Source organism: Lichenostomus cassidix, chromosome 1Ab, assembly GCF_008360975.1.
Source record: "Lichenostomus cassidix isolate B80296 chromosome 1Ab, HeHo_3.0, whole genome shotgun sequence".
In the NCBI taxonomy this organism is placed as follows: Eukaryota; Metazoa; Chordata; class Aves; order Passeriformes; family Meliphagidae; genus Lichenostomus; species Lichenostomus cassidix.
The window spans coordinates 4,544,684-4,572,189 of record NC_139481.1 but is presented as its reverse complement, the minus strand read 5'-3'; the positions used below and the strand labels follow the sequence as shown (position 1 = coordinate 4,572,189).

Genomic DNA, 27,506 nt, shown 5'->3' with positions numbered 1-27,506 from the left:
CTCATCTGAAACAGCTCAGGTCATGGCTTCAGAAACCATGCTCTGTTTCAGGTTCGAGGTGGAGAGGTTCTTCCCCAGTGTTGTCACCATCAAGTACTGTCACACTGCTCCCCATTAGCTACCTGGGGCAGTAAGGTTTGGCATACAGCTTGCTGCAAAGTTCAAACTGGAGATGTAACAGTCAGGGGTGGCAACTCCGTGATTATACCTGCTGTTGACAAAGTACTGGCTCTGTATATATCCATGCTCTCAGGGCTTAGTGCAAGATTTTGGGAAGGATGAGAGCTACAGATCAAACCCCAGGATGTTTCTACTGAAAGCAAGGTAGAGCACTTATTTAGAAAGGTGTTCTTCAGTGTGGTTGTTTCCCTGTCTGGTGAGGTCACACGCTGGAATAAATAGTATTTGACGCACAACCAAAATTTTTAGGGCACAGTACTTAATGTGTAACCTCAGTGACAGCAGCAATGAACGCAAAGTCCTGCCAGTGCTGTTTCTCCTTCTGCCCTGATAGGAGATATCTGTGAGATAGACACACAGGTTCTGCTGGGCAGGGTCTAAACCCTGTGGCAGCTCAGGTCATTGCTAGCCAAAGGCTGCTGATCCTTGAGCTCTGCATCAGGCTGGGCACTTCATCCTCCTGGGCAGGGCAAGATGACCTGTGGATTTCTTTACATCTGTTTTGCAAAACCACTCCATTATTTTTGCCCCCTCCATTGTGCTCAAGCACCTGTTTCTTGAGTTCAAAAGGGTTATATGTATGTGGTGTGTTTTCTCATTTTAAAACTTTACACACATCTGTAATTTCAACCATCATGTCTATGAATTTTAGGCAGTTTTTATAAAAGCTAATTCCCATTTTCTGTAATTGACTCAGGGTGTCTGCATTTAGGGACTTGATAGTCTGACTCTTCAAAACTAAAGCTCTTGGGCAGCAAAGACTATAATTGCCCACTGTTGGATTGTAAAATTTGTATACAAATATTTCAACTCGTCTGAAAACTTTCTTCACTATTTATTTTTTGGCTTAATACTGTGAGATACACAGAAGACACTAGTTGGATGTAAATACAACTTGCTGTAAATACAAGTTCCTTCCATAGAACCTGTAGGTGTACCTGGGGTGTAACCAAGAAAATTAATATTATCTCACAGTAAATATTTATGACTGGCATTGCCTGCCTGGAGCTCTCTGGGGTGAAAAAAAAAACCCAAACAAACCAATCAAACATACTTTTCTTCACTCCCTAGCATTTAATACATAATTGGTTTCTTCAGGTATTTTGTGTGGATGCCAAAAATCTTTGGAGACCCCAGTGATGAAGTTTGGGAAGCTGAGCTCCCCTCCCTGTGTAGTGTGAGCCATGCTTTCTGGAGGTGGCAGGGACAGGCTTTTCCCTAATCTTGATGGCTTGGAGGCTCATGAGATGCAGATGGGTCAGTCAGGCCTGTCCTGCAGCCTCTGCAATCACTGGGGTAAAGAATTGTGACCCTGCTGCTCCCTGGGTGAGGGAAGGGCATGGGGACAAGGAATGGAGAGGTTCAGTGGTTCTGCTGCTCCAGCTGGCAAAAAAAAAAAAAAAAAAAAAGGATAGGGAAGTGGTGGGAGAAGAGGTGAGACAACAGAATGGCTACATGTGACCTGAGAGTGTAATCCAGATGCTTTCTTGCAACACAGAATTAATGATGTGCTTGGAGGTCTCAGTCAGGGACCCAGATGGGGAGAGCCTTGTTGAAGGGCTTCCAGCTCACTGACTCACTGCTCTGGCTTTGGCTTTTTGGGGAAAGGGTGGGAAACAGCAAGACATTCGCCCAGCCTATTGGAAAGTTAGGCTAGATCCAAGAACTGTGCACTGGGGGAAGGGCAGGGGAATGTGAGAAGGATTTTCCTATTTTGCGTGACTCCCAAGGGGCTTAGGCTGGGAATGAGCAAAAGCATCCTTTTCTCTGCTTGCAGACACTGGACTTAAAAGACACTGAACTTGAGGGTTGTTTCTCACCCTTGCCTCAGCTGCACAAGGGCTTCATTCTTTTTTCTTTTTCTTTCAATCCATATTTAGTCCTGCCTATTAAGTTTCATTGGGGTCTTAATTATCTTTTTAAATACAAAACACTTTTTTTGATGAGGGTTGTTAAAGAAAGTCAGAGAATATTTTGAAACACGGAGAGGCAAAAGAATAAGCATAGTTCTTGAACTCCCCCCCCTCATTCCCAGATTAGTTAAAAATAAATGCATATCTTCTTTGCTGGTTTTGGGGTGGAAATACTTGAGTGTTTGCAGTGGAAGTGTGTGCAAGCATGTGTACATAATGGGGTGGATTATAAGATTTGCTCAGCATGAACTTCAGCATTTCCAACTGCGTAACCTGAGCAAGTTGGGAAGATGTGCAGATTTAATTACCGTGTAAATCTATTAGCTCTGAATTTCCTGGCATTTGTTTTGCTGGTGACACAACATGTATGTTATTCACTTAATGGATTTTTTTTTTTTAATCTGTCCACATTTTTTCTTAGTGCTTAAAATGAGTAAATGCTGGTGTGAGGCTCCAAACAATAGTGTCTCCTCTTACAGTGGATCTCTTTGCTGGTTTCAAATAACAGTTTTGAGTTACTCATATTCTCCCACAAATGAGGGAATTCCTCATGAGTATAGTTACTGAGGAGACATAAAGGATTTTACAGTAGAATAAAGACATAAAACTCAGGCTGTTTTGTACCTACAGGTGGATGGTAGGATTTTTTTTTATCCCATGATCATCTGTTGTGTGTCTGACAGCAAAGCCTGCTACTTGTTTAAAAATTTAAATACAATTGTTTAGTGTCATTTGGGGCTCTTGACTTCATTCCTTTTTTAATGAGTTCTTAGAAGGTCAAACTTCTGGAGGTTGCTTTCATTTTCAGGCGTGATAATGTCTTCTCTTCAAATAACTAACTGGGGTAGTGCTGCCCTCATCTACCTTCAGGTCAGCTGGTGGAGAAGCCAGCACTGCCACACACCTAGCCAAAACCTGAGTGTTTTACTTCACAGACCTCCATTTGATCAGACAAGAAGGTAAAAAAAAACCCTGGTCCCTGAGGCAGCTGGAGAAAAAGGCCTTTGTGTGGCAGGAACAGGCAGATGCTGTGCAGAGCTGCAGCCTGCGGCACAGCTGGGCTGCAGCCAAATACTACTTTCCAAGAGCTCTCCAAAAATCCGCTGTGCACCCGGATGTGAGAGCTTTCCTCTGTTTGCTCTCTGCAGCGTGATGTCTGGAGGTGTTTGTGTTCCCCAGAGACACCCAGGATACAGGCAGGAGCCAATGTCCAGCCAGGGCAGTGGTGAAACTCCACGGGGCTGTGATTTACTTTCTGTGTGTAAACAGGAGTGCTGCTGTTCTGTTTGTCTTTTCAGGGTTCTGGGGGAAGGGGAAGCAGAAGATAAGGTTACATCTGTCCTAAAAGCCTGACTTTTTGCAGAGGTTAAAATCCCAGCTGAACGCATCCCTTTGCTGTGTGGTGAGAATAGTTTAATAATTCAAACAGACTCCTTGTACCAACACATGTCTGCAATTAGTGCTGGGGCTGCCAGTGGGGTGTGAGGATAACAGGAAACTGGCAGCTCAGCTGTCTGTGGACATATTAACAACAAAAAGGAAAAAGAAGGAAAAAAGGCAGATTCTCAATGCAAGTGCTCTTTCCTCTGTTTTTTTCATTTTTGTAAAGGTGAACTCTCTGGGTGAAAGATGTCCAGCTGAAAGCCATAGATATAGAATTTCTTTCTTTTGCAAGCAAGTATTTATACATGTTCTAAGGGTAGAAGTCCCAGTTTCCTGTCCAAATTGCCCTTTCCTGTTCCTGAGTGCAGGGGTGGTTGCTGCTGTATCAAAATTGAGGGTTATTCTGGGGCTTTCCAGCTATGGAAGTGGCCAGTGACCACTGAGGTGTGTGTGGAAGCAGAGGGGAGGAGGAGGAGGAGGAGGAAGAGGAGGGATTGGCAATGGGAGAATGTGCTTTGGAAAGACAGAAGGAGCAGCTTAGGTGTAGGTGGAAGCTGAGAGGAGCTGGAGGTCTGACTGCCCCCGGATGGTTTCTGCTTTAGCTGCTGCTCAGATGCCTTTTCTTCTTTAGTTCTCTGAGCAAATGGAGCCACTGTCAATGAAACAATTGTTTTATTAAGGGAAAAAAAAAGTGATTTAGCTTGAAGCATTCACTGTAGTAGAGAAGTGTATAATATGTGAGAAATTCCTGTAAATCAAGGAGTTTGGGATTTTTATAGTCACAGAGAAGTCCAGATCCCTCAAATTGTCTGTTTGCTGAGGTCAGTAGCTGCACAGTCTGACCTGTGGCAGTTTTCTTAGGTTTCTTGATGGACCAGTGTTCAATGTTATATCACAGACCATTAAAAATAAACTTGAGAATTATAGTGAACCTAGAAAATAATTTTAGAAACCAACCATTTGTTTGCTGTCAGACAATTCTGTTGTAAATGTTATAAACATTCTTTTCTTGCTCACAGCTTGCTGCCTTGCAGCTGCACGTGAAAAGGAGAAAGAACAAATATTGACGAACATGTTGAACATCCTTCCCCACCCCAAGGTCCTCTTTCTCTCTGGTTTTCTGAAGTTGAATGTTTGTTTCCTCCTTTGCTTTTCCTGAAGTGGCTTTGGGGGAATTCCCCATTCAGAAAGGAATAAATAAATAAAATCTGACGGACCTAACTTCAGTCAAATGGAAGAAGTAACATTTGATGAGCTTTTTTCCAAATCAAAATAGTGATAGACAGAAGGCTAATAAAAATCTCTATTTGAATTTGCCAAAAAGAGCTGAGTAGCCTGTGGCCATGTTGTCTTTCAGCTGAGTCTGTAAAGTCATCATATCTAAATAATGCCAGACTAAGTCAACATGCAGGTATGATATTTTCAAGGATGACATCCTGAAATTGGATGATGCTGGTGGTAAAGCAGCTACATGTAAAAACCAGGGTACAAATATTGTAGCAGCCATATTTCAGCATCTGCTACTCATCAGGCAGAGTAATGCATGCAAGATATAAAAAGAAGGAAATGGTCCAGCTTTAGGAAAATATGTAAACAAATATAATTGACTCTTGCCGTTACTCCAAATGAAAAGAAATGTGTAGAGTGGAGGGAAAAATATTGTCCCTAAGAAAGGCACTGCTTTTTTAGAGATTCATCCTTGACTTCTTTCATGGTTGGGAAGTATTTCTGTCCCTTGTTTACACATTAATGGTTGCTTACCCTGTGTTACTCAGTGTGTTTATTGATGCCCCAGGATGTTCAACTAATCTTGTGCATCCTTTTTCTTTCTTCTTTGTGTGGTGGGGTGTTGTAGTTTATGCTTTTATTCTTGTTGGGAAGCACCTTTTTGTGAAGGGCAAGTGAATCCTTGGGTATCAAAATTAAAATAAACAAGGCTTTCTGAGGTGGTCATGACCCTCTTGCAGAGTCCTCTAAGAGTTTGTTTATTAGTGTTATTATTTACAGTAAGTAAATATGAGGCTACAAATCTGTTTGGCCATTTGTAAAGGCTTTTCTTGAGCTAACTTGTTATTCCAGCCTAGCAACTAAGGTCCTCTGTTTATTGCCTTGTATTCAGTCAATATTTTCTTTTCCTCAGTGTCGGTCAGGATTGACTCAAGATTTACTGATTTTGAAAAAAAGGCATAGTTAGCATTTGGAAAAGGTGCTAAACATCCAGGGAACTCTGTGAGAGCTGGCTGTGCTCAGAGTTTTTCAGCATCAGGCTTCAAGGCCACAGGTGCTGCTGGAGCTGTGAAATGTGAGTGCAATGAGGGTGTGAGCACACCGCTTCCCTTGTGGCTTTATACAATATTGACTTGTTGAATTCTTAATTTAGCCTACAGGAAGCTGAATCTTGAATTTCAGTGTTTGTTTCTGCAGGAGAGAGCAAGGTGAAGAGCCAAGATCAATACTGCTTGCAAAAACTGAACAAATCAAACAAACCTAGACTTTTATAGCATCGTGCCTCAGCCGACAAAGATTCCTATATAAGATGGTAGATAATGCCCCATTGTTCAGAAAATCTCATTACAATTCACTGTGCAAGTATTTTTGTACAAAAATAGAATGCTTTGTGTGAATGAGATGAACAAGAATGATTTGGTTGCAGTGCAGATTTTTCATCAGTCAGAGATGTAGTTCTCTGACATTGGAAACAAGGTGAAGAGACAAATTTTTTGACTATTGATGGAAACTGCTTTGGAGTCTGGAGGAGATGGATTGCAAGGTTTGGTTTGTGCTCTTTTTGAATAATAAACAAACATGAAGTTACTCTGCCATGTAAAGATACAACATGTGCTGCTGGTGTAATGAATTCAGTGCAATAGACAAAGTGGTAATTGGTTCTGGCTGTCAGGAGCTTTAGCTCTGGGGTCCAAAAGCTGGATATGGGCTCTAGGTGGAATGCTACATCCAAAATAGATACATAAATTAGTCAGGAAACCCATTTTATAGCAAATGTGTTAATTGCTTGGCTGTGGATGTGCATGGACCCGTTTTCCTGGAGCATACTGAATGTTCTGCACAGCTAAAATAGTCATATGTGGTGTCAGAGTCTGTGTTGGAATGTGTTTCATTTTTGGTCTGTGCTTCAGTGAGCTTAACCCCCTATATTCTGTCCCACACACAAAATGTTCAGGTGCTAGATCCTGCAGGATCTTTCACTCTGTCTGGGGAAAATGTGCTTTCCCAGTTGTGGTGATGCCCTGTAGTGAGCACCTTTGGTGTGGCAGGAGGAGGCTGCTTCAGGACATGAACACCCTGCTTCCATTCTCCATTTTTGCTGCAAGTTAATGACAGGCTCTTCTGTTGCAATGTATGCCTCTGAGAGGACTTTTGTTCTAGCTGCAGCTCTTCAGCTTGGAGCAGTGGTTGGAGGAGGAGGTTAGGCAGGGCTGGTGGATCCTGCTGCTGACGGGCACAGATGACCAGTGCATGTAACAGAATTGTTCTGATCAATTCTCTCCTTTGGTTAGCATGCCAGACAGTCAAGGAGATAAACTTTCCCCTGCTTTTTATCTCCACAGCACTTCACAGAGTTCCTGGATGAATTTTCACCTGATGTCCTAGGCCAGCTCTTGAATGATCCCTTCTTGTCTGAGAAGAATGAAATCATGGAAGTGGAGCTGTCTCCAGCATCACCAGCACCCCTCATCCAGGCTGAGCACAGCTATTCCCTCTGTGGGGACTCCAGACCCCAATCTCCCTTGACCCACATCTCGACTGATGACAACTTTAATGAAGGTACAACACCCTGAGCCAATGGGCATTTGTTGTGATGACACAATAATGAAGTGTTCCTGGTGGAACTGTGGCTGTGGAAAATGGTGATGCATAGAAAATGATGAAAACCCAGTTATCTGTAATTCGGCATACAACATAAACATCTGGAGGAGAAAGAGGGGAAAGGCAAGAATGGTGGGAGGAAGAGACCTAACCTGCTTGTTCTGGTGTGAAGTCATTGGTGGAGGAGCAAAACCATGAATATCTGGTAGCTATAAGGAATAATTGCCATGTCAGACTTTGACTACTAATAATTAATGTCTTCACCTTTAGCTTTACAGTACAAAGCAATGGAGTGTTAAGCTGCATTTCAATAAAAGGGAGAGAGATTAGTGCTTGTGGCTAAGCATTGACAAGCTAAGCTGTTTGAAGATCCACTGACAGTTTTGTAGTCCAAAGGGATCTCTTGGAACAGGATGAAATCTGTTAGAGATTTTACAAGAGGACGACTGAGAAAACCCATGAGAAGGATTTTCTGTGTGGGAATGGACAGGGTTTTTAGAAATGATTGGGAAACATCATCTACAGAAAGTCTTCTGGTTTTATATTTCCTTGCTGTTTTGTGTGAATATTTTCAAATTAACACATACAGGAGATACTAACTGTGGCAGGGAAAACAAGCACAAGGAACATCAGAAAACAAGCTTTTCTGGAAGTTAATAGGGAGAAGCTTCAAACTAGGCTAAAAGTGAGGGGAGTTTCCTTTGGGGAAAATTCCTGAAGAAATTCATACTGCTGAGACCACTGTAACAGAGCTGTAGTCAAATGATGTTTTAAAAAGCCAAGAAACATTAACAAGTGGTTTTAAAAATAGAAAATGAATGGAAAACATTTCATCTTCTGTTCACTCTGCAGAGTGTTTCATAAGAGAGGAGGAGGAGGAGGAGTTGTTCTTGGTGGATTTTATTTAATCTTAACCCCAGAATTATGCTCATGACTTTTCCGTACCTATTGACTTCAAAACACTAAAGCTCAGAGAAATACTTAAGGAAATTGCAGTGTTAGAGTTAACCTGGCTTTCTGATATTCAAAGGCACCACCCTGATGATTTTTTCATTCCTTGGATCTGTGAGAGCAGGAAAAGAGGATTTTGTGGATGGCAGTACTGCAGGGTTTGACTCTGGAGGTTGAAAGCATCTCTGTTGTGAGATGGTGAAGGCACACAGTGCTCCTGACAGCTTTGATGAAAGCCAGTCCCCTTGGTGGAGGAAGGGACAGATACTGGGGGCACCAGTGTCCTTTGGGGTCCAGATAGCTCAGGGTGTGGAGGGGGAGCTCCATGTGCTCCAGCAGGATCCTCTGCTGCTGGGGAACTGGGAGAGCTTCAGTGGAGTGGCAGGGGCTGAGAGACATATATAAAATGTCCAAAAATTCTGCATTCTCCAAATTACTGCACTGGGCAGATTGGTGGGCTCTTCCAGCTCACCAGTAGTGTTTTCATGCTTTTTCCATGGTGAGGCTTCATGATTCTGCAGGACCCTGTGTGTGTGGCCCATTTGCCTGCCCACTCCTGCAGGGGAAGAAGTAACTTCTGCTGTGAGCTGTTTCTTGCTGGCCACTACCTGGCCATTACTGCATTTTCTGCAGCTGCTGAATTGACCTATTCCTGTAATTGTAAATCTTATATAAAGTTTTTCTAAAAAGAGCTAGAAATGTAAAACCTGGGAAACTCATAAGCCTGGGTTTAACTTTTCTGAGAAGTCCTGTTAAGTTCCAGATGAGAACACATTTATATATCCATAAAATCAAGGTCCAAACACTGGTTTTCCCCACTTACTCACTCTCCTGACTTCACTGCACTGGGGCAATTTCCCCAGCTTTGCACAGAATAACCTTTTTGTATTCTTGCAGCCTGTTGCTAGTGTGAGGTCTCTGAAGGTGTCAGGTTTAAAGCACATGTGTACAAGACATGTGGCATTTAGTTATTTGGTTTCTCCTCATGATGAGAATCTATTCTTAGATTGAATTTTGCATAAACTTTAAAGATACTAGAGGGAGGGAGATTTATAAGCTTGACCTGCCTGCTTGCAGCTGGCTGATCACTTTTGTTTGCCTGAAGTGGTAAGGCACATTGCCTGGGGAGGAATTTGGGCTGCAACACGAAAAAGGACCAACTATGTTCTGTATACCAACTATCCACACCAGCTGCACTGCCACCTCTCTCCTACCAGCTTTCTGCTGTCTAGTTTTGAGCCCTGGGGTTTTTGAAACATCTGCAGAGTGGCTGTGGAGAAGGACAGTGGGTTAGTTGTGAAGTGGGAAGTGCTCTTGAGAGTGCAGGAAGCTGGGAGGAGACACTGAGAATAGGGCTGGATGGGTGAGGGAGGTCACAGCCTGTTGGGGCACAGATTCACCTCAGACAGTTGTAAACAAATAGGGAGAGAAGCTTAATTTTCTGTTGTCTTCAATTTTCCAGTGTCTGCAGCCTTTTATAAAGGGGACCAGAGCCAGGAACAAGGCAAGACTCAAGTTTTAGCAGGGGCTAGGGTTATCCTCCTTGTGGCTTGAGATGCAGGCTGCTTCCCTGCCCTCCCATGCTTGATCTTGTCAGCTGCAGGCACAAGCACTAGGGTAGTGACTGTGCCTTGTTTTGGACCTGTGAGCTCCATAGGTGACAGCTGAGCACAGGTAACACTGGGGCTTGCTGTGCAATGTGAAAGCAGAGCCTGCAGCATCTCTCTGGGGCTCTTCATCCTCTGAGATCAGCCCAAGTGCTGGGAGTGTTTCAGGTGGGTGTATGCTTGATTTTGCTGGTGTTTTTGACTTTGTGAGCCTGACAGGGCAGACAGTGGATGGTCTCTCCTCAGGTTGTGTCCAGGTGGTGCACTGTGTGCATTCCTTTCCCTGTCCCCTAAGGGCTCTGCTTCTGGGACTAGTCTGAGTCCCCACCTGCCCCTCCTGTTGCTGCTCTCCTGCTCAGGAATGCTTTGAAGTTACTTTGGGATTTGAAGAGGCTTGTCTTGGCTGAAGGGTTGACTGATGGCTGGAATGGTGTGTTTCTGTTTTACTCCTAGCTGTGCCAAAACTGAGGCTGGCCCCACACTGTAACCTGCATTGTTGTTGGGTTTTTTACTGCTGAGGTTTTGCTTTTCTGTAATGTGCTTTTAAAACTTGAATTTCCTTTTTCAACTTTTAAACTCCAAGTCCATCTCCCTGCATGGCTTGAAAAAGAAAAACACAAACAAATAAGACACCCAAAAGAACCAAACAAAACCCCTAAAAAAAATGACTTCCCACTTCTCCAGTGCAAATAGCCCTTCAGCAATAAATCCAGCCCTCATTTCAGGCAGGGCTATGTGCATGAAAACTCTTGCTTAGGTGTGGAGTTCACAAGCAGTAAAATCTGTTATTTGCTGTCTCTTTGCATAGAGGCACCTCTGGACTTGAGGCTCAGGTTGTTCTTCATAAATCCTAAATTTATTAATATGTGTGCACACACATAATATGGTGTATGTATGGTGTATATGTGAGTCATAATAGTTTTATTATTTATAGGAGATTGTATTACATATCCTAATTTTGGGGGTTTTTTATGTAGCCTTTATACAGAGAGAAACAATGTCCTGCTTCTGTTTTTCTCCTGCTGAATCAGTCTAATCTGAACAATGAAAATGGGAATCACCTCTGCCCTGATGTTAAAGAAAATGGAAATGAACAAAGAAATTCACTTGTGCTTTCAAAAGTTGCTGTCAAAGGCATACTGGTAATTTTTGAGAGCACATTCCTGCAACATTTTTTCTGTGTCATTTTTTGTCTTTTGTGTGTTTATTTAGGAAGTGAGGAGAAAACCATTTAGTGGGAATGGCCTGTATTTGGGTGATTTTTATATGGAAGGTAGCAGTCAATCCTTGTCACCATCTACAGTTTTAAAGTCATAAAATCATAGAATATGTTGAGTTGGAAGGGACCCATCACGATCATCCAGTCCAAAAATCCAGTCCCCAAAAATCTCACCATGTATCTGAAAGCATTGCTCTGTGTAAGAGCAACTCTGTAGGAGAGCAGCTAAATTCACACTAAAGTATGAGAAGACTTTGGAACTTTTGTATTTCCAAGCTCCACAATCTCAGTAGGTCACTCTGCATCAACCCTGGAACTCCTACTTGAGCAGCAGCATGTCTGAAAAATTACAGTTTTGATTTAGAGGCATTTATTTATGGTTACTGTTGATAATTGTCAGCTTTATTTGCACTCTGGCCTCCTTTAGCTTCCAGTTCCACATAGATGAGATCTCATTATAGCTTTTGTAGCTTTTAAAGAACTCTGAAACCTCTTTCCCTGGGTGTTTGTAGGCTGTGATTAAGTTCCCTCTTGATTTCTGCTTGGATTCAGCCTAAATGAACTGCACTTTTTTGGTGTTTCCCCCTAGGTGGAATCTTGTGGACCTTCAGCTATTGCTGTGCCTTTCTCCATACAGGAACATTTGCAGTTCCTTTTCAGAACTCTTTGTCAAGTGACTACAGGAACTGATTTCCAAGGAATAGTTTCCCTGCTGATGCATGTTATGGGAATACTCCTCCCACTTCCAGTCCTGCTGTTTGTGAAACCAGTGATCTCATTTTTTCTGTAGTGTGGCACTGACAGCTTGTGCTCACTTAGTTATGCACTGTGAGCATCAAGTCCATTTCATGTGTGTTGAAGCCATAATAGAGATCTGCCTTCACAGCATCCACAGGGGGTGTGAGGAGAAAAATCCAGACCTGAGAGAGAGAACTGTTTTGTTTGACTGCAGGGCTTCTGTGGATAACTTTCATAAACCTTAAAAAAAAAAGAAATCATAATGTTATATAGGATATTTAATGGTATCCAACTTCAGAGCTGTAAATCCAGCAACCACGTCAGTCTGTACCATGTTATATATAAAGGTGATGTCTTTGTTTCTGTCTTAATAACTTTGATAGTGAAACAAATTATCTGTGGTTTTTAGATGGACTCTGAGCCACTCAAAGAGGAGATGCCAATATGAACGATGATAATTTGTTATGAAGAAAGCTATTTCTGTTATGCATTGTGATTATTGTGTATCACTGCTGCTCATCTCTGCCTCTTTTATTTAATTTTCCCTTCCTGGCACTTGAAAAAGGACCCCAATGTTTGGTAGTCAAACAGTATCTCTTTTGTCACAGCAGTTCTGAGGGCTTTGGTTTCATTATTTGCGGTGGGAGTGTGTGTGTGTGCTGGGAGGGGAAATGCCATCTGGAAAATCTGTAAGAGGAACTGTTTGTCCATGAATAACGTGGGCTCTCACCTCCCCAAGGAGAGAGGGGAAGAGGTAGTGGTGTTGGAGTTCAGCATTCTCAGCTACCAGAATTCAGTTCTATCAGAAATACTCTTTGTCTTGGAGGGTGTGCCTACATCTCTGTATGATCACTAATCCATTATCCTGCTCCCTAGTTCCTCTTTGCCTAAATTTTTCTGGTTTTGTGCTGCATTCTCGAGGGCTTTGGGAGAAGGGTTGCCACTTTGCCCTGCTAGTACAGTGCTTGGCAGAGTAGACTCAGATGCTAAGGAACTATTACAAGAATAAACTAAGAATGATTTTCAGATAATGTGCTCAGGAACAGGAGAAAGGAGAGTGGGACATGTCCTTGGAGCAGAGAAGAGGTTGTTGGTGACTTCAGAAAATAGAATGTGTGAAAAGAATAACTTGTAGCACAACACCCACTGATCCTGGTTGTGAATGCCTAACAGAGACTTGGAAAAAGCGGGAGGAGAGCATCAAGGTGAGATTTGCCCAGCCCTCCATCCCTTCCTTTCACAGGATTGCTCATCTGGAATGACAGCTGTCACCATGCATTGTAAGAGGCAGTGTCAAAAAAAGTGCCAGATGCAGTTCTTCAGAATTATCTCAGTGTTCAATGCAGTGTATTGCTGTTGCTGGAAACCATCTGTAACCCCACAAACTGGTCAGACTGGCTTTAAAGCCTAAAATAACTCTGAGCAGTTTATGCAGATCTAAGTGGTGATGGCAGGGATGTCAGGTTAATCAGCAAACTCGGCTTCCAGAGGAGTAAAATGATGGATTCCAGAGGAGTGAAGTGCCCAGCTGAAGGCCAGCATATCTTGCTGTCTTAGAGCAGCTGAATATTCTTGATGAGTCTGGGGATGAGAGGTGATAAACATCATAAATGCAACCTTGGAGGATGTGCCCTGTTCTTTACTGGTCACCTATGTCTAGATTTCTCTTCTACTTGCCTGATTGTACAAATCTGAGAAAATTTAGGGCTAATTACTGGCTTCACTAATAGCTTCAGTAGTAGCTCTCATTTATCCATAGGCTTCACAAGTGCTGCCACAGGCACAGCTTGACCCAGAGGAGCAAGAGGCAGCAAAGAGAGGCTCTGCACAACATGATATGGGGCCAGTTTTGACACAGGTTATCCAAATAGTCATTTAAAAGTTGCATTTACCAAGAGATTCGGGATTTCCAGGCAGATATGGCTTTAAAGGTATTACCTGAATGATGGATACACAGCCAGCTGGGAGGGAGCTGCACTTTTGTGTTTGTGAGTAGAGAGGCTCAGGGAGGGTTGAAAGAGAGCAATGTTCTCTCTCCTGAGTTAATATTTAGACAAGCCTACCTCTTTTTTTTTTTTTTTTTTCATAAATATTTCTATTTTTGCTTTTTTTGCATTTCCCAGGAAGCTTTGGGAGTGAGCTCTCCAGAAACTTAAATATGGTGTTTAGCCCTTGCTCTGCAGTTAAATCTGGCAGAGCTGGGCTTGCCGTTCTTGAGCTTCTGATTACAGGATACGTACTTTTCATTTTTAATTCCTTGGTGTGCCTTTACTCAAATTACCTCCTTCCTTGCCAGTGGGGGAGGTTAAGTCCCACCACAGAGTAATTACCAGCACTGGGGATGTACATTCTTCTCCCTTCTTCCAGGCACCCAGCTCTGCCCAGTGCCTGTGTGGTCTTAACTGCCAGGACACCCAGCAGCCCAGGGGCTGTGAGCCCACTCTCATTTTTGTTACCACTCTTATTTTTGTTACCTGTTTGCAGCTGAACTCTGCTGACATCTCACCAGTTTGATACACTCAGATGTGAATGAAGGGTTTTGTGCAGCCTTGCAGAATGCTGGTGCCACAGCCACAGCCAGGCAACCTCCCAGGATGTTGGTGCAGCATGCAGTTAATTCAAAAGCTCTGTTAATTCAAAGCTCTGTTGCTGTTTACTAGCCCTACAGTCTGTGTGCTTGCTCTCTCTGTTTTAATTTCGTGTATGCAGTAAATCATCTGTATGGAGGTAGAAGAAGCTTTGAAAGAAAGTTCAGAACTCTTTTTCTTTTATTTGCCTTCATTTTCTTATATTTGCCCTCAGATTCCAGCTGCTTGATTTAGTGGATATGCCTCTCACAACTGCTGATGAGCTGGACTGTGCCCCATGCTGTAGGGATGCAGTTGGTGTTGGATATTCTCCTGCAGCAGGAAAGAACATACATGACTAAAGTCTAGCAGCTGGAATGGGAAGTTTTCTAAGGCAGAATGGCAACTGCCAAAAATGCATTTGATTGTTTTGTGTTTTTAAAAGGGGTTGTTAATAGCCTTGTGGAATTGTTGTAAATGTTGAGTGTTTCCAAGTTTGTGGTCCTCTATCATACGTCAGACCTAGGGAAATGAGTCCTTTTTCAGCAAGTGGAAATGGAATGGAAATGGAAAGCTAAACTTACCATGCCAACCTTCTTCCAGTTCTTGACAGTGCCGGGCAAACCTTTCAGCTTTGTCTAGAAAAAAGTTGCATGGCTTTCTCCTGACTAGTGAGCTTTCAATAAGTGGAGTTAGGGGATAATTCTGCCGACATGAGATGCACTTTTCATTGCTGCCAGTTGAAATATGCATCTTGTGCTGTGACTTCCCAGAGGCTCTGTGCAGGAAATTAGCATGATCACCATGGCTCTCGTGCTCCTGTGAAATCATCAAAGCCTATATCCTCTTCTGCACTTACCAAATGAATCCTTGGGGGAAAAAAATATTAAGTTAAGGGTGTGACAAATACTTTGTTCTTAAAAGGATAATCTCACCATTTGAGCTATTTGCTGACTGCAAGCAGTAGAAGAAGCAGAAGTCTGGCTAAAGGCTATCTCTAGAAGGAGGAATAAAACTGAGTCAGCAGGCATTAGCCTGTTTGGGACATGGCTGCTTTACCCAGTGGCTTGTTTAGTCTTGTTCTGCTACGCATTAGCAGCTTTCAGCAGTGTACAGTGATTAGTGCTCTGTGTCTTTCCTCGCTGCTCCTCTGTGTATCCTGGGGCTAGGATTAGGTTACAGCACTGAAATGCCATGTTGTCTGCAGTGACTGAGAGCTGAATGGTAAGGGCAGAGTTTTGTTGATAGACTAAAATCTCCTCTGTGTTTGTTTCCCTACTCTGGAGGAGGAATGACATTATTTTCATTTGTAGTCTTTCTGTCTCTGGTCTAAACACGTGGTGTCCAATTTCCTTCCCTGGCAGGTGACCTGGAAAACGAGGAATGGTGTCTGGCTACAGAGTTTACTCCAGCATCAATAAAGACTGAGCCAGGGCTGTGTGAGACATCAGGCCTTGCTCCCTCAGGCAGTCTCACCGTCACAGCCACGTCGCTGGAGGGGGAACAGCCTGAGCTACAGACAGATGTCCTGGTACTGCACACTTTCTATTCTCTCTGCACAATTAGGTTCTCCTAAAGCTGCATACCCTGTAGCCTCCTTGGTGCCAAAGCCTGGCAGTTCAGGGTGCACACTGCAGTCTGCTTTAATGGTTTTTAATGTTTGCTGGTGTTGCACTGCTGCAGGGAGAGCTTGTGTTTCAAAGCTCTTCTGTGTTTTCACCTCGTAATGGTTGGGTGTACAACTTTGCTGTGCTAGCCCCAAAGCCTGGGGCTCTTGGGTTTTTAGAAATATTTGAATAGTTTCTAATGAACCAGTTGCACCTGAACTGACTAATCCATTTGCTCTATCAAGCCTGTGACAAGCTGAGTGTCTTTCATAAGAACTTGCTTTAATGCTTCTGTGCCTACCCCTAATCAGAGCAAGACTCCTTTTTTGGATTGACTGGACAGTTTCCCTGTTTGCCTGCAAAGTTACTTTTGCCAGATCTGTGAAGCTTTGACATTTCAAGCTGCTGCTGCTTCCAGGACCAACCAGCCTCACAAGGAGCTTTGTGATGCCTTTCTGACCACAGCTGGAGCAGCCAGTGGGCATCCTAAAGAGCTTTGTTTGGCTGTGGTTGGGTTCAGTAGAATGAACTGCAGCAGCTGGTGGCTCACCAGGGTCTCCAGCCAGGGGAGGAAGAAGCATGGCTGTTGTCAATCCCCAGGATGCAGTGTCAGTCCAGGCTGGAGGGAGTTGATATATGCTGAAAATAAATGTTTCCACTTGGATGTGGATCAGAATTATGGGCAACAGAAATTATTTTATGAGAAACCGAAAAAGTGAAGCACAAGTTTCCCCTAATTCTCCCCTAGCTTGAATGTGCTGTTCCCAGTCCATAGTCCTGCTGAAGCTTGGGTGCCACAATTTACAAACAGAGCACTGAGTGGCACCTTGCTCTTGCTTCCTGATGACAATGGCCTTTTCCAGGCTCTCCCCAGCTCCCAGGGGTGTTTCTGTCCTTGCTCAAACACACCACGCAGCCCAGCAAATCCTAGCAGCAGCTCTGTTGCTAAGAGAAGTAATTTGAGTGGGTTGCATGTTAGCTTTCAGTCTGAAATGTCATCTCTGAGGCGTAATCTTTTATTTTAGCTAAATATAGTAGTAAGAAAAGCCATAGTGGGAGCAGTCAGTATTCTCTGTAGCCTGGTTTAGCAAACTGTGTGAAGCAGTTAAAGCTTTGCCTGGGCAGAGCAGGAGGAGAGGAAACCTCTCCATTTATGGAGAAGTAATCCTTGTGTCCTTCTATTAAGATTTTTGAGATGTGTACTCTAGGTTTTCATGCTGTTAATTTCTCTTTTCTAGATGAAACCACTGACCCAGAAAGTTCTTCCAGAGATTAAACTGGAGCCCCATGAAGTGGATCAGTTCCTGAACCTCTCTTCTAAGGAAGGTCTGTTAAATAGCAAACAAAAATGTAGGGGGAGATGACCAGAAAGCACAATAAATGGACTGTACCCTGATTAAATATTTGGATTCCTTGTTCACTGTGTTAGTCTTTAGGCTGAAGCTGTTCTTTTCTAGGGATTCAGCTCAGGCTGTTGAAAAGTCAGAGTCTCTCTGAGCCTTTATGTGGGTTTTTTTTTTTTCTTTCTTTTACCCCCCTTTCTTCATCACAAAGACAATGATCCCTTTTTGTCTGCAGGGTATTAATGATTGTACTGAAGGGAGCTTGAATTTTTCAAATATAGGATTATTTAGGATAGAAGAGAAATCAATTTGAGGAGACTTAACTGAGAGAGGAAACTTTACTGTTAACCTATGATGCAAAGGCAGGGATGTGAGTTACATGAAAATAAAAATTAGGTGAATCTGTTTGTAGCATATTCGCTTTAAGAACAACTGTCATCTCTTTGTAAAATGTGGAAGGAGGAGCAAAGATCCCTGCCCTGCAAGCTAAGCACAATTAAAGCCAAGAAAACTTAGGAAGAGCCAAATATGTGGTGTGAAATCTGAGCACATAACTGTACTTCAGTTAGAAACACTTGATATTCTGTCAGTGAGTTCATTTCTGTAGGTAAGTAGTACTGCTCTAGGGAGAGAAACAAATGATGCAGCAGGTGGATAAAGGGAGGCTGTATCTCATCCCAGGGTGTAGATTTGTTTGCTCAGTTTCTGGGATTAAGGGCCTTTCTGTTTTCCAAATATGTTGCTTCTTCTGGCAAATGCAGGAGCTAAGATGTGAGACAAAAAGAATATTATAGCTTTTTTTATTACTATTTTTCTTCCATCCTCCCTCACCACCCATTTGGTCTTTTCAGCTCAAATCTGCAAAGCATAACAGAAGTGGAAGGTGCAAATTAGCCCTGTATCTTCCTACTTCAAAATTTAATTGCTGCAAATTTAGCTCAGAGAAAAAAAAAATTACTTAGTTGTGGCTGTTTTGAACATCTGCTAAATGGTCCATGCAATAAGAGTAGGTGAGACATGGGTTGTTTTGGTCCAGAACCATTTGGTCATGAGCAGCACTTTGCCTGCTAATTCTGGTTTTTTTGGCTGCAATAAAGTTATCTTATGGCCCTGGATGGACAAGGTGAGAGAGGTTCCTGTGCTGGCTGCCTGTGCTGCTCCTGCTCCATCAGTGCATTGCAGCATTTGCTGTCACTAGGTTGTCAGTCACTTCTCAGCCGTGCCAAACCACGTCCTTAGGAGGTCTTTCTCTCCTTCCTGATCATGTAACACCTTGGATGTGATCCCTTCCCTTGAAAAATACTGGCAAATTGTTTAATCCACAGCAAAGTTAGAAAATACTATTGTTTTTGGAGAGAAAGTCTGCTGGCTCAGAGCTCCTCTGTTAATGTGGTTTCCCAGGAGCAGGGAGCTTGTCCTTTACATTATACATAAACCTCAAAGCATTTGAAGAAGAAGCTGAAGTGTAGGTAGAAGTGACTGGAGCATATGCACAGAGCCCTGTTTTGTCTGTCAAACCTAAAGATAGCTGCTGCATTTCATTCCATCTTTGGAGACCTGCATGCTCCCAGCATCTTCCAAGTTGCCACTTTTGCTCGATCCATTTTTTTAGCAGACATTTCTAGTCTTGGAAACCGCGCGGTGGCGATTCAGATTGACGCCTTCCAACCTCGTGTTCCGTTCTGTCTCTCTTGCCATTTAGCAGTGGATCCCCTGCACTTGCCTCCCACCCCTCCCAGCAGCCACGGCAGTGACTCTGAAGGAGGGCAGAGCCCAGCTCGATCCCTGCCTCCCTCCAGCCCCATCCAGCTCCAAGCCACGGCCAAAGTTGCGTCGCGCACAGCTTCAGTGCTCTCCAATTCCCCTCTCCTGACTGCCCCACATGTAAGTTGAGCTGGCTTTCTCACCATTTATCTATGCCTCTTTTTTTTTTTTTTTTCTTTTTTTTTTTTTAATTACTGGTTTTGACAGAGATTTGCTAACTTTCTGTTGTTGTTTAGATAAATTCGTCCTGGTCAAAACTGCAGATCCAGTAATTCTTGCTCGCTGGTCTGTTCTGTTCCCACAGAGAACAGCATGTGCCTCCCCTCTAAGTTGAGACAGGGTTCACTGGTGTTGTTAGGTTTATCCCATCAGGAACTGTGTTTTGCCTTAGGGCTCAGCCCTGCTGGGTTGAGCTGTCTCTGGTAGATCTGCATCTGTCCTCTTGTCATGTCCTTAGCAAGTGGTGATCTTTAGGGAGGGATTTCCAGTGCTGTTTTTCTCATGTGTCTCTTTTCCCTGTTTGAGCCAAAGACAGTTTTACTGTTGCACTGTGTGTACAAAGCAGGGCCAAGAACAACTGCTTGGAGGGAATCCTGTCCCAGAGGTTCAAACTCTGAATGGGAGTTACCTAAAAGGTCTTCCACACATCCACAATGGCAAGAGGCTGTTGTTCTAGTAGCCCTGGTCTCCTCTGAATTGCAAATCTGCTGCCTGTCTTCCCTAACAACCTTTTCTTCTAGGACTGTGTGCACTTACTGGTTTATATAATCTTCTTTCTGTGACCCTTGAAGAAATTGCAGGGGACTGGGCCACTCATCCTGACAGAGGAGGAGAAGAGGACACTGATAGCAGAGGGCTACCCAATCCCCACCAAACTGCCCCTGACAAAAGCAGAGGAGAAAGTTCTAAAGAAAATCCGCAGGAAAATAAAAAACAAGGTAAATGTTAGTAACTTTGCTGGCTAGTTCCTAGTTCATTTTTAAAAATACTGCAGAATTCTGCAGTAATGGTCTGTGGTGCTGTTGAATGCTGTAAGTTGTCTTTAAAAAAAATGCTTTTCTATGTTCCTAAATGCATCCATCAAATTGTCTGCCCTGTGAGTGTGCCTCAGTGTAGGTATTTACCTGAACCCATTAACAACAGAGTATTTAGCAGACAGGGTATCAAGTTGCTGTGGCTTGGCTTCATTTAAAAATCAGTATAATCCTACTCTTATGGTAGGCAAAGACCTCTGTGTTTTTTTCATAGTGATGAAGGTGTTCTTTTCTGTTGCCTGTTTTAAAATATGACTGTATTTCAGTGCATTAGTCTTTTGGTCACTGAATTCAGTGACTTGTAAAGTTGACACCAAGGCTACCAAATGCCCTACAAGTTTGTTGGGTTTTTTTTTCCAGATATGGGGAAGAGCCTAGTAGATAGGGAAGAGTGCAATTTTTTCCAGACCTGGCCAGCTCACTTTTTCTAGGGGATTTTAGCACATCTTTAGTGGTTACTATATTCTGCTACTGGATTTGCAGAGACATTTGTCCCCTCTAAATTGGAATTTGGACTTGTAATGTGTTTTTTCAAAATTTTTTGAAGTGGTCTTGTGCATTTTGTATACCACTTACATAAAATCAAGAGTCATTTATATTGCAGGGGGAATCTGGAGGTCCTTTGGTCAAACCCCTGGAAAGCAGGGTCAGTTTAGAGTAGGTTGCTGAGGGTCACACTACCTACAATCTCCTGGATGCAGATCCAGGATGGGTTGGCTGCTTTTCCAGCACTGCTGACAGATGTTTGACTTGTTCATCAGGACCCCACGTCTCTGCAAAGCTGCTTTCTAATACATTCCTGGGCTTTTCCTCTCCCAGATACATGGTGTTGTCCTGGGATCATCTTTTACTGTTTGTCCTGGGATATTCTCTCCAAATTAATCTGATTCACTTTTTAAGGTTAGCAGGGGATGGGGTTTTTTTTGTGTGACTGAGAGAAAGAATCTTGCTTCAGAATGTGGAAATAGTTTAAGTCAGTGTTTTGCTTGCCAGGAATAGAAATGAGAACAAGAAAGAGGTTTGAATCTAATAACATTGGGGCTTTCTACCAGTTTAATAAATCATCTCTGATGCTTTTGTTTTCTATGCAAATATTTAGTGTTTTCCCCCGGGTTTTTTTCAGATCTCTGCCCAGGAAAGTAGAAGAAAAAAGAAAGAATACATGGACAGTCTGGAAAAAAAGTAAGCCAGCCTCCTTCCTGTTTCCAGCCGGCCAATAGCAGGAGCAGTGGGCCTGGGAAGGGATCCAGCTGTGGCTGCTGGGACAGTTCCATGCACAGAGTGCCAGCTGCCATCTCGTGGCAGTGACTGAGAAAAGATGCTGCTGCTGGCAGCTGCTTGTCAGGGTCAGGACTGTGCCTGCCTGCAGCAGATCTCTGACATGCCAGCAAACACTTTGCACCTTCAATTAGGCAAGACCCAGCTGCTGTTGGCCTTTACCTCAGGCAACTGTGTTGGCCTAGTGGACAGGGAAAGATGGATCCAGAGAGAGTATATTCTGTCTTCTTTGCAGATGAAAACAGAAGTAGGAAGTGGGTGAGTCAGGACTGCCTGGGAAAATAAGCAGGACTCAGGGAAATAGCATGTGACCCTTCGAGTTCCCTTAGCAAGCAGGAGCCAAACCCCCAGTTAGTGATTTATATCCCAAATGAATCCTTCTTCCAGGAGATGAATATTCTAGTATTACTCTTATGCAATTCACCAGATGGTTCTGTTAAAACCCTTGTACCATCTTTGGTAATATCCTTGATGTAATTTCCATTTTTTTTCTTGTCTTTTCATAGCTCTGTCTCGCTTCCTCAGAGTTACTCTTGTGAAATTCTACCTCATGCATACCAGATATCAAGGCTATTTCCTTTTTCCTTCTTGAAGCTATTCAGGATGGTCCTGTTTGTCTTCTTAGGAGTCACATATTTTACTTGGACCTCTTACATGCCATCTTATATGACAATCTCCTTTAGTTTGGGGATTTCCAGGGACAGTGTGGAAATGGGTAGTATCTTGGGACAGTCTTGAGCTCTGTCTTTAGTCTTCTGGCTTATTAGCCCTCATAAACTTGAATTTGAGGATCTGATTTCAGAAGCATGGCATTTTCCAGATAGCTGGTGCTTTTTTGCTGTGTGTTTCACACTATGAAATGTGATTAAATATTATGACTAAAGTTCATTGGTGTAATGTTTCTTTAAATGTGGGCAAGATCCTGGAGCTCTCAGAGAAAGCAAGTTTGGCTTGTTTTACGATCACTTGAGTAAATAAACTGATGGTTTTCTGTTTCTCTTTCACTGTGCTCCCTCCAGAGTCGAGACCTGCTCCAATGAAAACAGTGAGCTGCGTAAGAAGGTCGAAGTCCTGGAGAACACTAACAGGTAAGATATGGAGATCACCAGACAAAACCACAGCAGGATATCACAGTGGAAAGTGAAAATCTGGAGGTTAAGAGATCAACTGAACTGTGAGCAGTAGCTGTGTCTAAAGGGGTTCACATCAGAGAAGGATGTGGAAGGCCATTTATTGTGACTGAAGTGGGATGTAAAGCATGGGGGTTTTGATGTCATGTCTTAAACTGCTTCCCCAGCCTCTGGTGTGCTTGAGAAACCTTTTAGTACTTGTCTGAGTTCTTCAACTGCCCAAGGGAATGTAATTAATAATACAAAAGAAACAAACAACTACAGTCCAGCTCTCCCAATTGTCTTTTTTTCGTGACATTTTGCCAGGAAGCCTTAGCCTGGGACATGATGCTTCCAGGAATTACAGTGCTGAAACTCAAGAGCCGTTGTTAGTTCCTTCTGCCCTACTAGATGTCTTCACAATTATTGTGCACCCTTCTCACCATCTCACACCCCAGAATCTCCTTCCTTAGGAGGGGAAAATCACCTTCTTGCTTCCTCATTCCTGAAGAAATGGGTGACTCAGCGGTGGCTTTTTCAAAGGACACATGGCAGAAAACGTTCAACAGCTAAGCTTTTAATTGGATGTGAGCTGAGAGTGCAGTGTCAGTCCTGGCTTGTGCTCAGTGTGGCAAATTCCCATGAGTAGGTACTAGATGAGCCCACTCTTGACACTTTCCAGTCAGAGGCATTTGAAGTGATGGGTGAATATTGCCATGGAACATGATGGTGACACTGCAGTGTGGGAGGAGGCTGGGTTTTGAAGATAAGACCCACGATCATGGAAAATGGCCCTGGAGCTTGTCTGGCAGCCAGTGCATTGCTAATTGAGTGGCATGTGTTGTTTCTAATCTCTGGATCCAATCTCTAATTTCATGAAGCCAGACCCTGTAGCACTGTGACTTGCTGGAGAGTGTCTCCCACACACTGCTCATGCATAAAGACATCTGCTGCTTGCTTGAAGGGAGCCAAGCCAGTGCTGTGCCACTTACATCGTCCTCCAGGGTTTGACATAAAAGAACCAGGAATTATTCTGTAGGGATGTCTCACCCAGAGTCTGTCCCAGAAGGTACCAAAGCCAACTTAAGAAAAGGTGCAGCTGTCGATTATCCACTTGGGGACAACCTTGTCAACCTTGGCATTGTTCTCCCCAATTAAAATAAACTTGGCCTGCTGTTTTCATCTCTGAGTTGTTGAGGGTGCATTTATGAGAACAGCTTTGTTGGTATTGTCCATCCTTTCAGAAAGGACTTTTAGCATCTTATCTATTACTTGATTATCTTAATTCTTCCATGCTAAATGCTCTAAAAAATTTTAGGTAAGTGGTATTATCTCCAAATCCTTCATACTTTGGCTGTGTGGGGTGAGTTGCATTGTTTCCTTCCCTCTGCAATAGGATTGGTATTGATCTGTAATCTCTTGCAGAGAAGCAGATGTTGGTCCTTCTGCACAGGAATTCTTGTAATTCATGGCAATGCTGTTTTGGCTATTTAGGTATCAGCTGTGTCTAAAATATGCTAAGTCTTACAAGTGAAGTACTGAAAAAATTTGTAAAAGTGCCTGCTTTCATCAAACTTCAAAAAAGTTTCGTAACATGCCATATTATGGGTTTTGTCACCTTAATTCCAAAAATCTGCTTTTCTTATTTACTGTCTAATTGTGCAACTGTCTCATTCAGAGAATGGTTCCAGGCCCTGGTTTAATGTACATTATCCACATCCTACAATGAATTCAAAATGTCTCATTTCCTCATGGGTATTTGCACAGAGCCTTACCATGACATCCCGAAACTGTTCACACGTTTCAGAACTTTTCTTCACAGTATCCTATAGCTGGAATTTTCATCTCTTTATGTGCAGTCAGGAATCAAAGTTCAGAGCAGTGGTGGTCAAAATTGCTGCAGTGAAAAATGAAGGCATTATTGAACATATTATCTAAAAATAGATCTACAAACATTAGAGCTGTTCTTCCATTGTGGAAGATTGTTAGAGTGGAAGAAAGAAAACAGGAAAATAAAGAGCTATGATTACATGTTAAAATGTTGATGCATTCAAGCAGATGGAGACAAAGCTGGATTTTTACCTTGCTGGAAAATTGGACTCCAGCTGCTTACCTAAAAGCTCATGAACATGTAGGTGCAGTCAGTCAGTATTGTGTTTGTGTAGTCTAGCTGGATTGACAGGAACTGAAGGGCAGTTTCCAAAGCATGCAACTGTTGAGCAGCAGTTTCCTTTCAGTGTGTGCAATTGGATTTTAAGAGCATATTATTCTGTATATGGAACATATTTGCATAGATACATACCTAAGACTTCAGGGAAATCCTGCTTGCATTTCAAAATCTGGCTCCAAACCATCGAAACACTAGAGGGTTTTTTTGGTTTTTTCCTGGTAAAAGTGTTCCTTCATTACTCTCAGTAACATGAATAAATTTAGAAGAATCTTCATTGAAAGCCAGCCCTAGCCTGAAAATCTGGGTCTGGAAAGGTGTAATGTCAAAGGTTCAAGTGTGGTCAAAAATCTTCCATCCAGGAGCATCTCCCTCGACATTCACACATCTTCAAAGGCAAAGCAGGAGGCTGGGGATCAAGATCCAGGAGAGTTTTTAATTCTCATTTCTCCGAGTGGGTGGATGCAGCATTTCTGTCAGCTTTAGTATTAGAACACTAGCATATGTTACCTCTCCTAATTTGTATGACTCAATCCCTTAAAAGAAACCCTTCCAAGTTCCTTCCTAGGCAGTTTTCTCCAAACCAAAGAAGCACATTCATATCTCTGTTTCATCTTTTAGCCACACTGGAGCCATTGGTTTGAGTAGCATCTGAGCAGGTGGGACACAGCTCTCTTAGAAAGCAAAGGGTGTGAGGAGAAGCTGGCACTGGATATTGAACTGAGTTGTTGAAAATTTGCTGGCAATTTTCTTTGTAACTCAAATGAGGAAAAATGTGTGGATTTAAGTGGTCTTTTAGTTAAAACCTTACTTTGGGATTTGTCCCCTTTCCTAGAAATGGGACAGGCAGAGAAGGAATCTCTGTTTAGAATTAGAAGACAGAATAGTTTTTCTCTCTCCTTTTTAGAATTAGGTTTTGTTCCTCACAGAATAGGAACAATTCTCTAAAAACTTCATTAAGATAAAGTGCTTGGTGTCCCCTAGAAGATGTCTTATTTGTTTTTTTTAATCGATGTTGGATTTTAAGCAGAAATATTGAATTGAGGAAACTTCCAAGGTGGTTCTGTAGTGAAAGTTTTCTCTCCTTAATCAAAGTGTCACTGGAAGGAGAGAAGAAGCCTTGACTTATTCCATACTTTGGTAGTGGAAAGGTCTCTTCTGAAGATGAGTATATGTGAATATGCACTCAAATCCAAGACATCACAGACTGGCTGAGCTTGCTGGCAGGATGTGGAAGGAAGTGCAGGAGCCTTCAGTCACTTTACAGCTTTCCTAAGAGGTGCTTCCATTGGCAGGGAAAAGCGTGAAAGCACACTCACACCTCCTACAGAGGTGACCCTCTAATTGAATATCCCTGGGAAACGTGTCAGACACAGTGAAAATAACCCCTGTGGGTGCAAACCCCCTTAGCATTCTGTCTGGGGATTGCATTTTCTCCTATTCCACTAAAAGCATTCATGGCCTTTCTACTGCTATTCAGAGGGAGCATCAGAGTTTAGGGAAAGTCTCTGTTCTTCTTTTTCCTCTCCTGGTCAGATCATCTACAGCTGTCCAGTAACTAGCTTTTGACCTCAGAATCCAGTCTTCCACCATTCCAGATTGAAGCAGAGAATAAAAGCACCAAGGAGTGTCCCATTGGGGCAGGATAAGCTGATGGCATCTCTGATCCAACTTGTTTCTTGCTCTTGCCTCGGTTCTTGCTCGCAGTTTGCAAATGCACCTGTGTCCTGTTAGCTTCAAATACTGAGTCCTTGTCTGCTGACTAGCTCTGCTAAAATAGATAAATGGCTTGGGGAAGAAAGACACTTCATGTGAAGGTTGGTAAATAAGGTGGGGGATGAATGTTCCTCTGTGTACAGGAGACCTCAAAATACCTGCCTAATTATACTTCCCAAAGAGACTGTTTTGCAATCAGCTCTCTGGGCCCACTCTGCCCAACCGGTTTTTTAAACTGAGCATAAAAAGGCAGAGATGAGCAAAACGAGGAGAATTGCCTCTTCTCTGTTGATTTCCTCACCAGCCATTAGCTGTTTTCTCACTGACGCCTCCACAAAGAGCGGCAAGAGCGCTCAGCATTCCAAGGCTGCTGCTGCTGCTGCCAGCCCCCGAGCTGAGGAGGAGGAGAGCTCCTTCCTCCTCACTCTGCAGAGCTGCTCTGCATCGAGCCCAGTGACTCAAACCTGAAATGGGGGACAGATTTAGTCTTCCATAATAGCACAGAAGGTTCAGGGTGAGAAGGGAATGCTGTCTAACACAGCTGGTGGGAATGCTGTGTGTGAGGTGCTGTGTGCCAGGAAATGATGTGCACAGGTCTGGGGAGCTCTGTGCCATGCAGTGGGGGTGAGGAGGAGCTGGGGAGGCCAAAGGGAGCAGCAGGGAATTAGGATGGTCTCATTTATGTGATGGACACTGTATCTCTTCATTTGCCTGTTGTCTCTGTAATACTGAATAAAGAATTGGATTGGGTGTGTTGCTCTCTTTTTAAATACTGAGTTGCAGGATAAGCCATGCTCTCAAGAGCATGCAAGACATCCTTCCTTAATAAGTTGAGAAGGATCTGCTGGCCCAGATAAATCTGTGCTGTGAGAATGCCTTGTGCTCATTTCAGAGTGTATTCCTGAAGTCCTTGAATTCATTAAACCCTAATTACCAAAGAGCACTGATGATAAAAAAAAATCTATGAAAATAGGCAGACCAGTGTATATTGAGCTGTGAAGGCACCTCTGGGTCTGTCCTACAATTAGCTTTTAGCCAGTTTGGTCTTAAAATACTCCTTCTATTTTCTCTCACATCCTGACCTTGCCTCTTGCTTTAGCTG

The 27,506-nt window shown here is 43.0% G+C and overlaps 1 protein-coding gene across 2 annotated transcripts in view; it reads left to right on the top strand.

Moving 5' to 3' along the window:
- Window positions 1-27,506, top strand: part of CREB3L2 (cAMP responsive element binding protein 3 like 2) — a 63,841-nt gene that overhangs the window by 26,244 nt on the left and 10,091 nt on the right. Inside the window, exons 2-8 of one of the 2 annotated variants that reach the window (XM_085049514.1) lie at window positions 7,046-7,262; window positions 15,751-15,917; window positions 17,232-17,319; window positions 19,042-19,220; window positions 19,892-20,038; window positions 21,258-21,316; window positions 22,432-22,500. In XM_085049514.1, coding sequence (XP_084905640.1) covers window positions 7,046-7,262; window positions 15,751-15,917; window positions 17,232-17,319; window positions 19,042-19,220; window positions 19,892-20,038; window positions 21,258-21,316; window positions 22,432-22,500 — 926 coding nt within the window. Of the gene's footprint in view, window positions 1-7,045; window positions 7,263-15,750; window positions 15,918-17,231; window positions 17,320-19,038; window positions 19,221-19,891; window positions 20,039-21,257; window positions 21,317-22,431; window positions 22,501-27,506 lie in introns of both variants that reach the window. The other variant, XM_085049515.1, reaches the window with a different exon arrangement.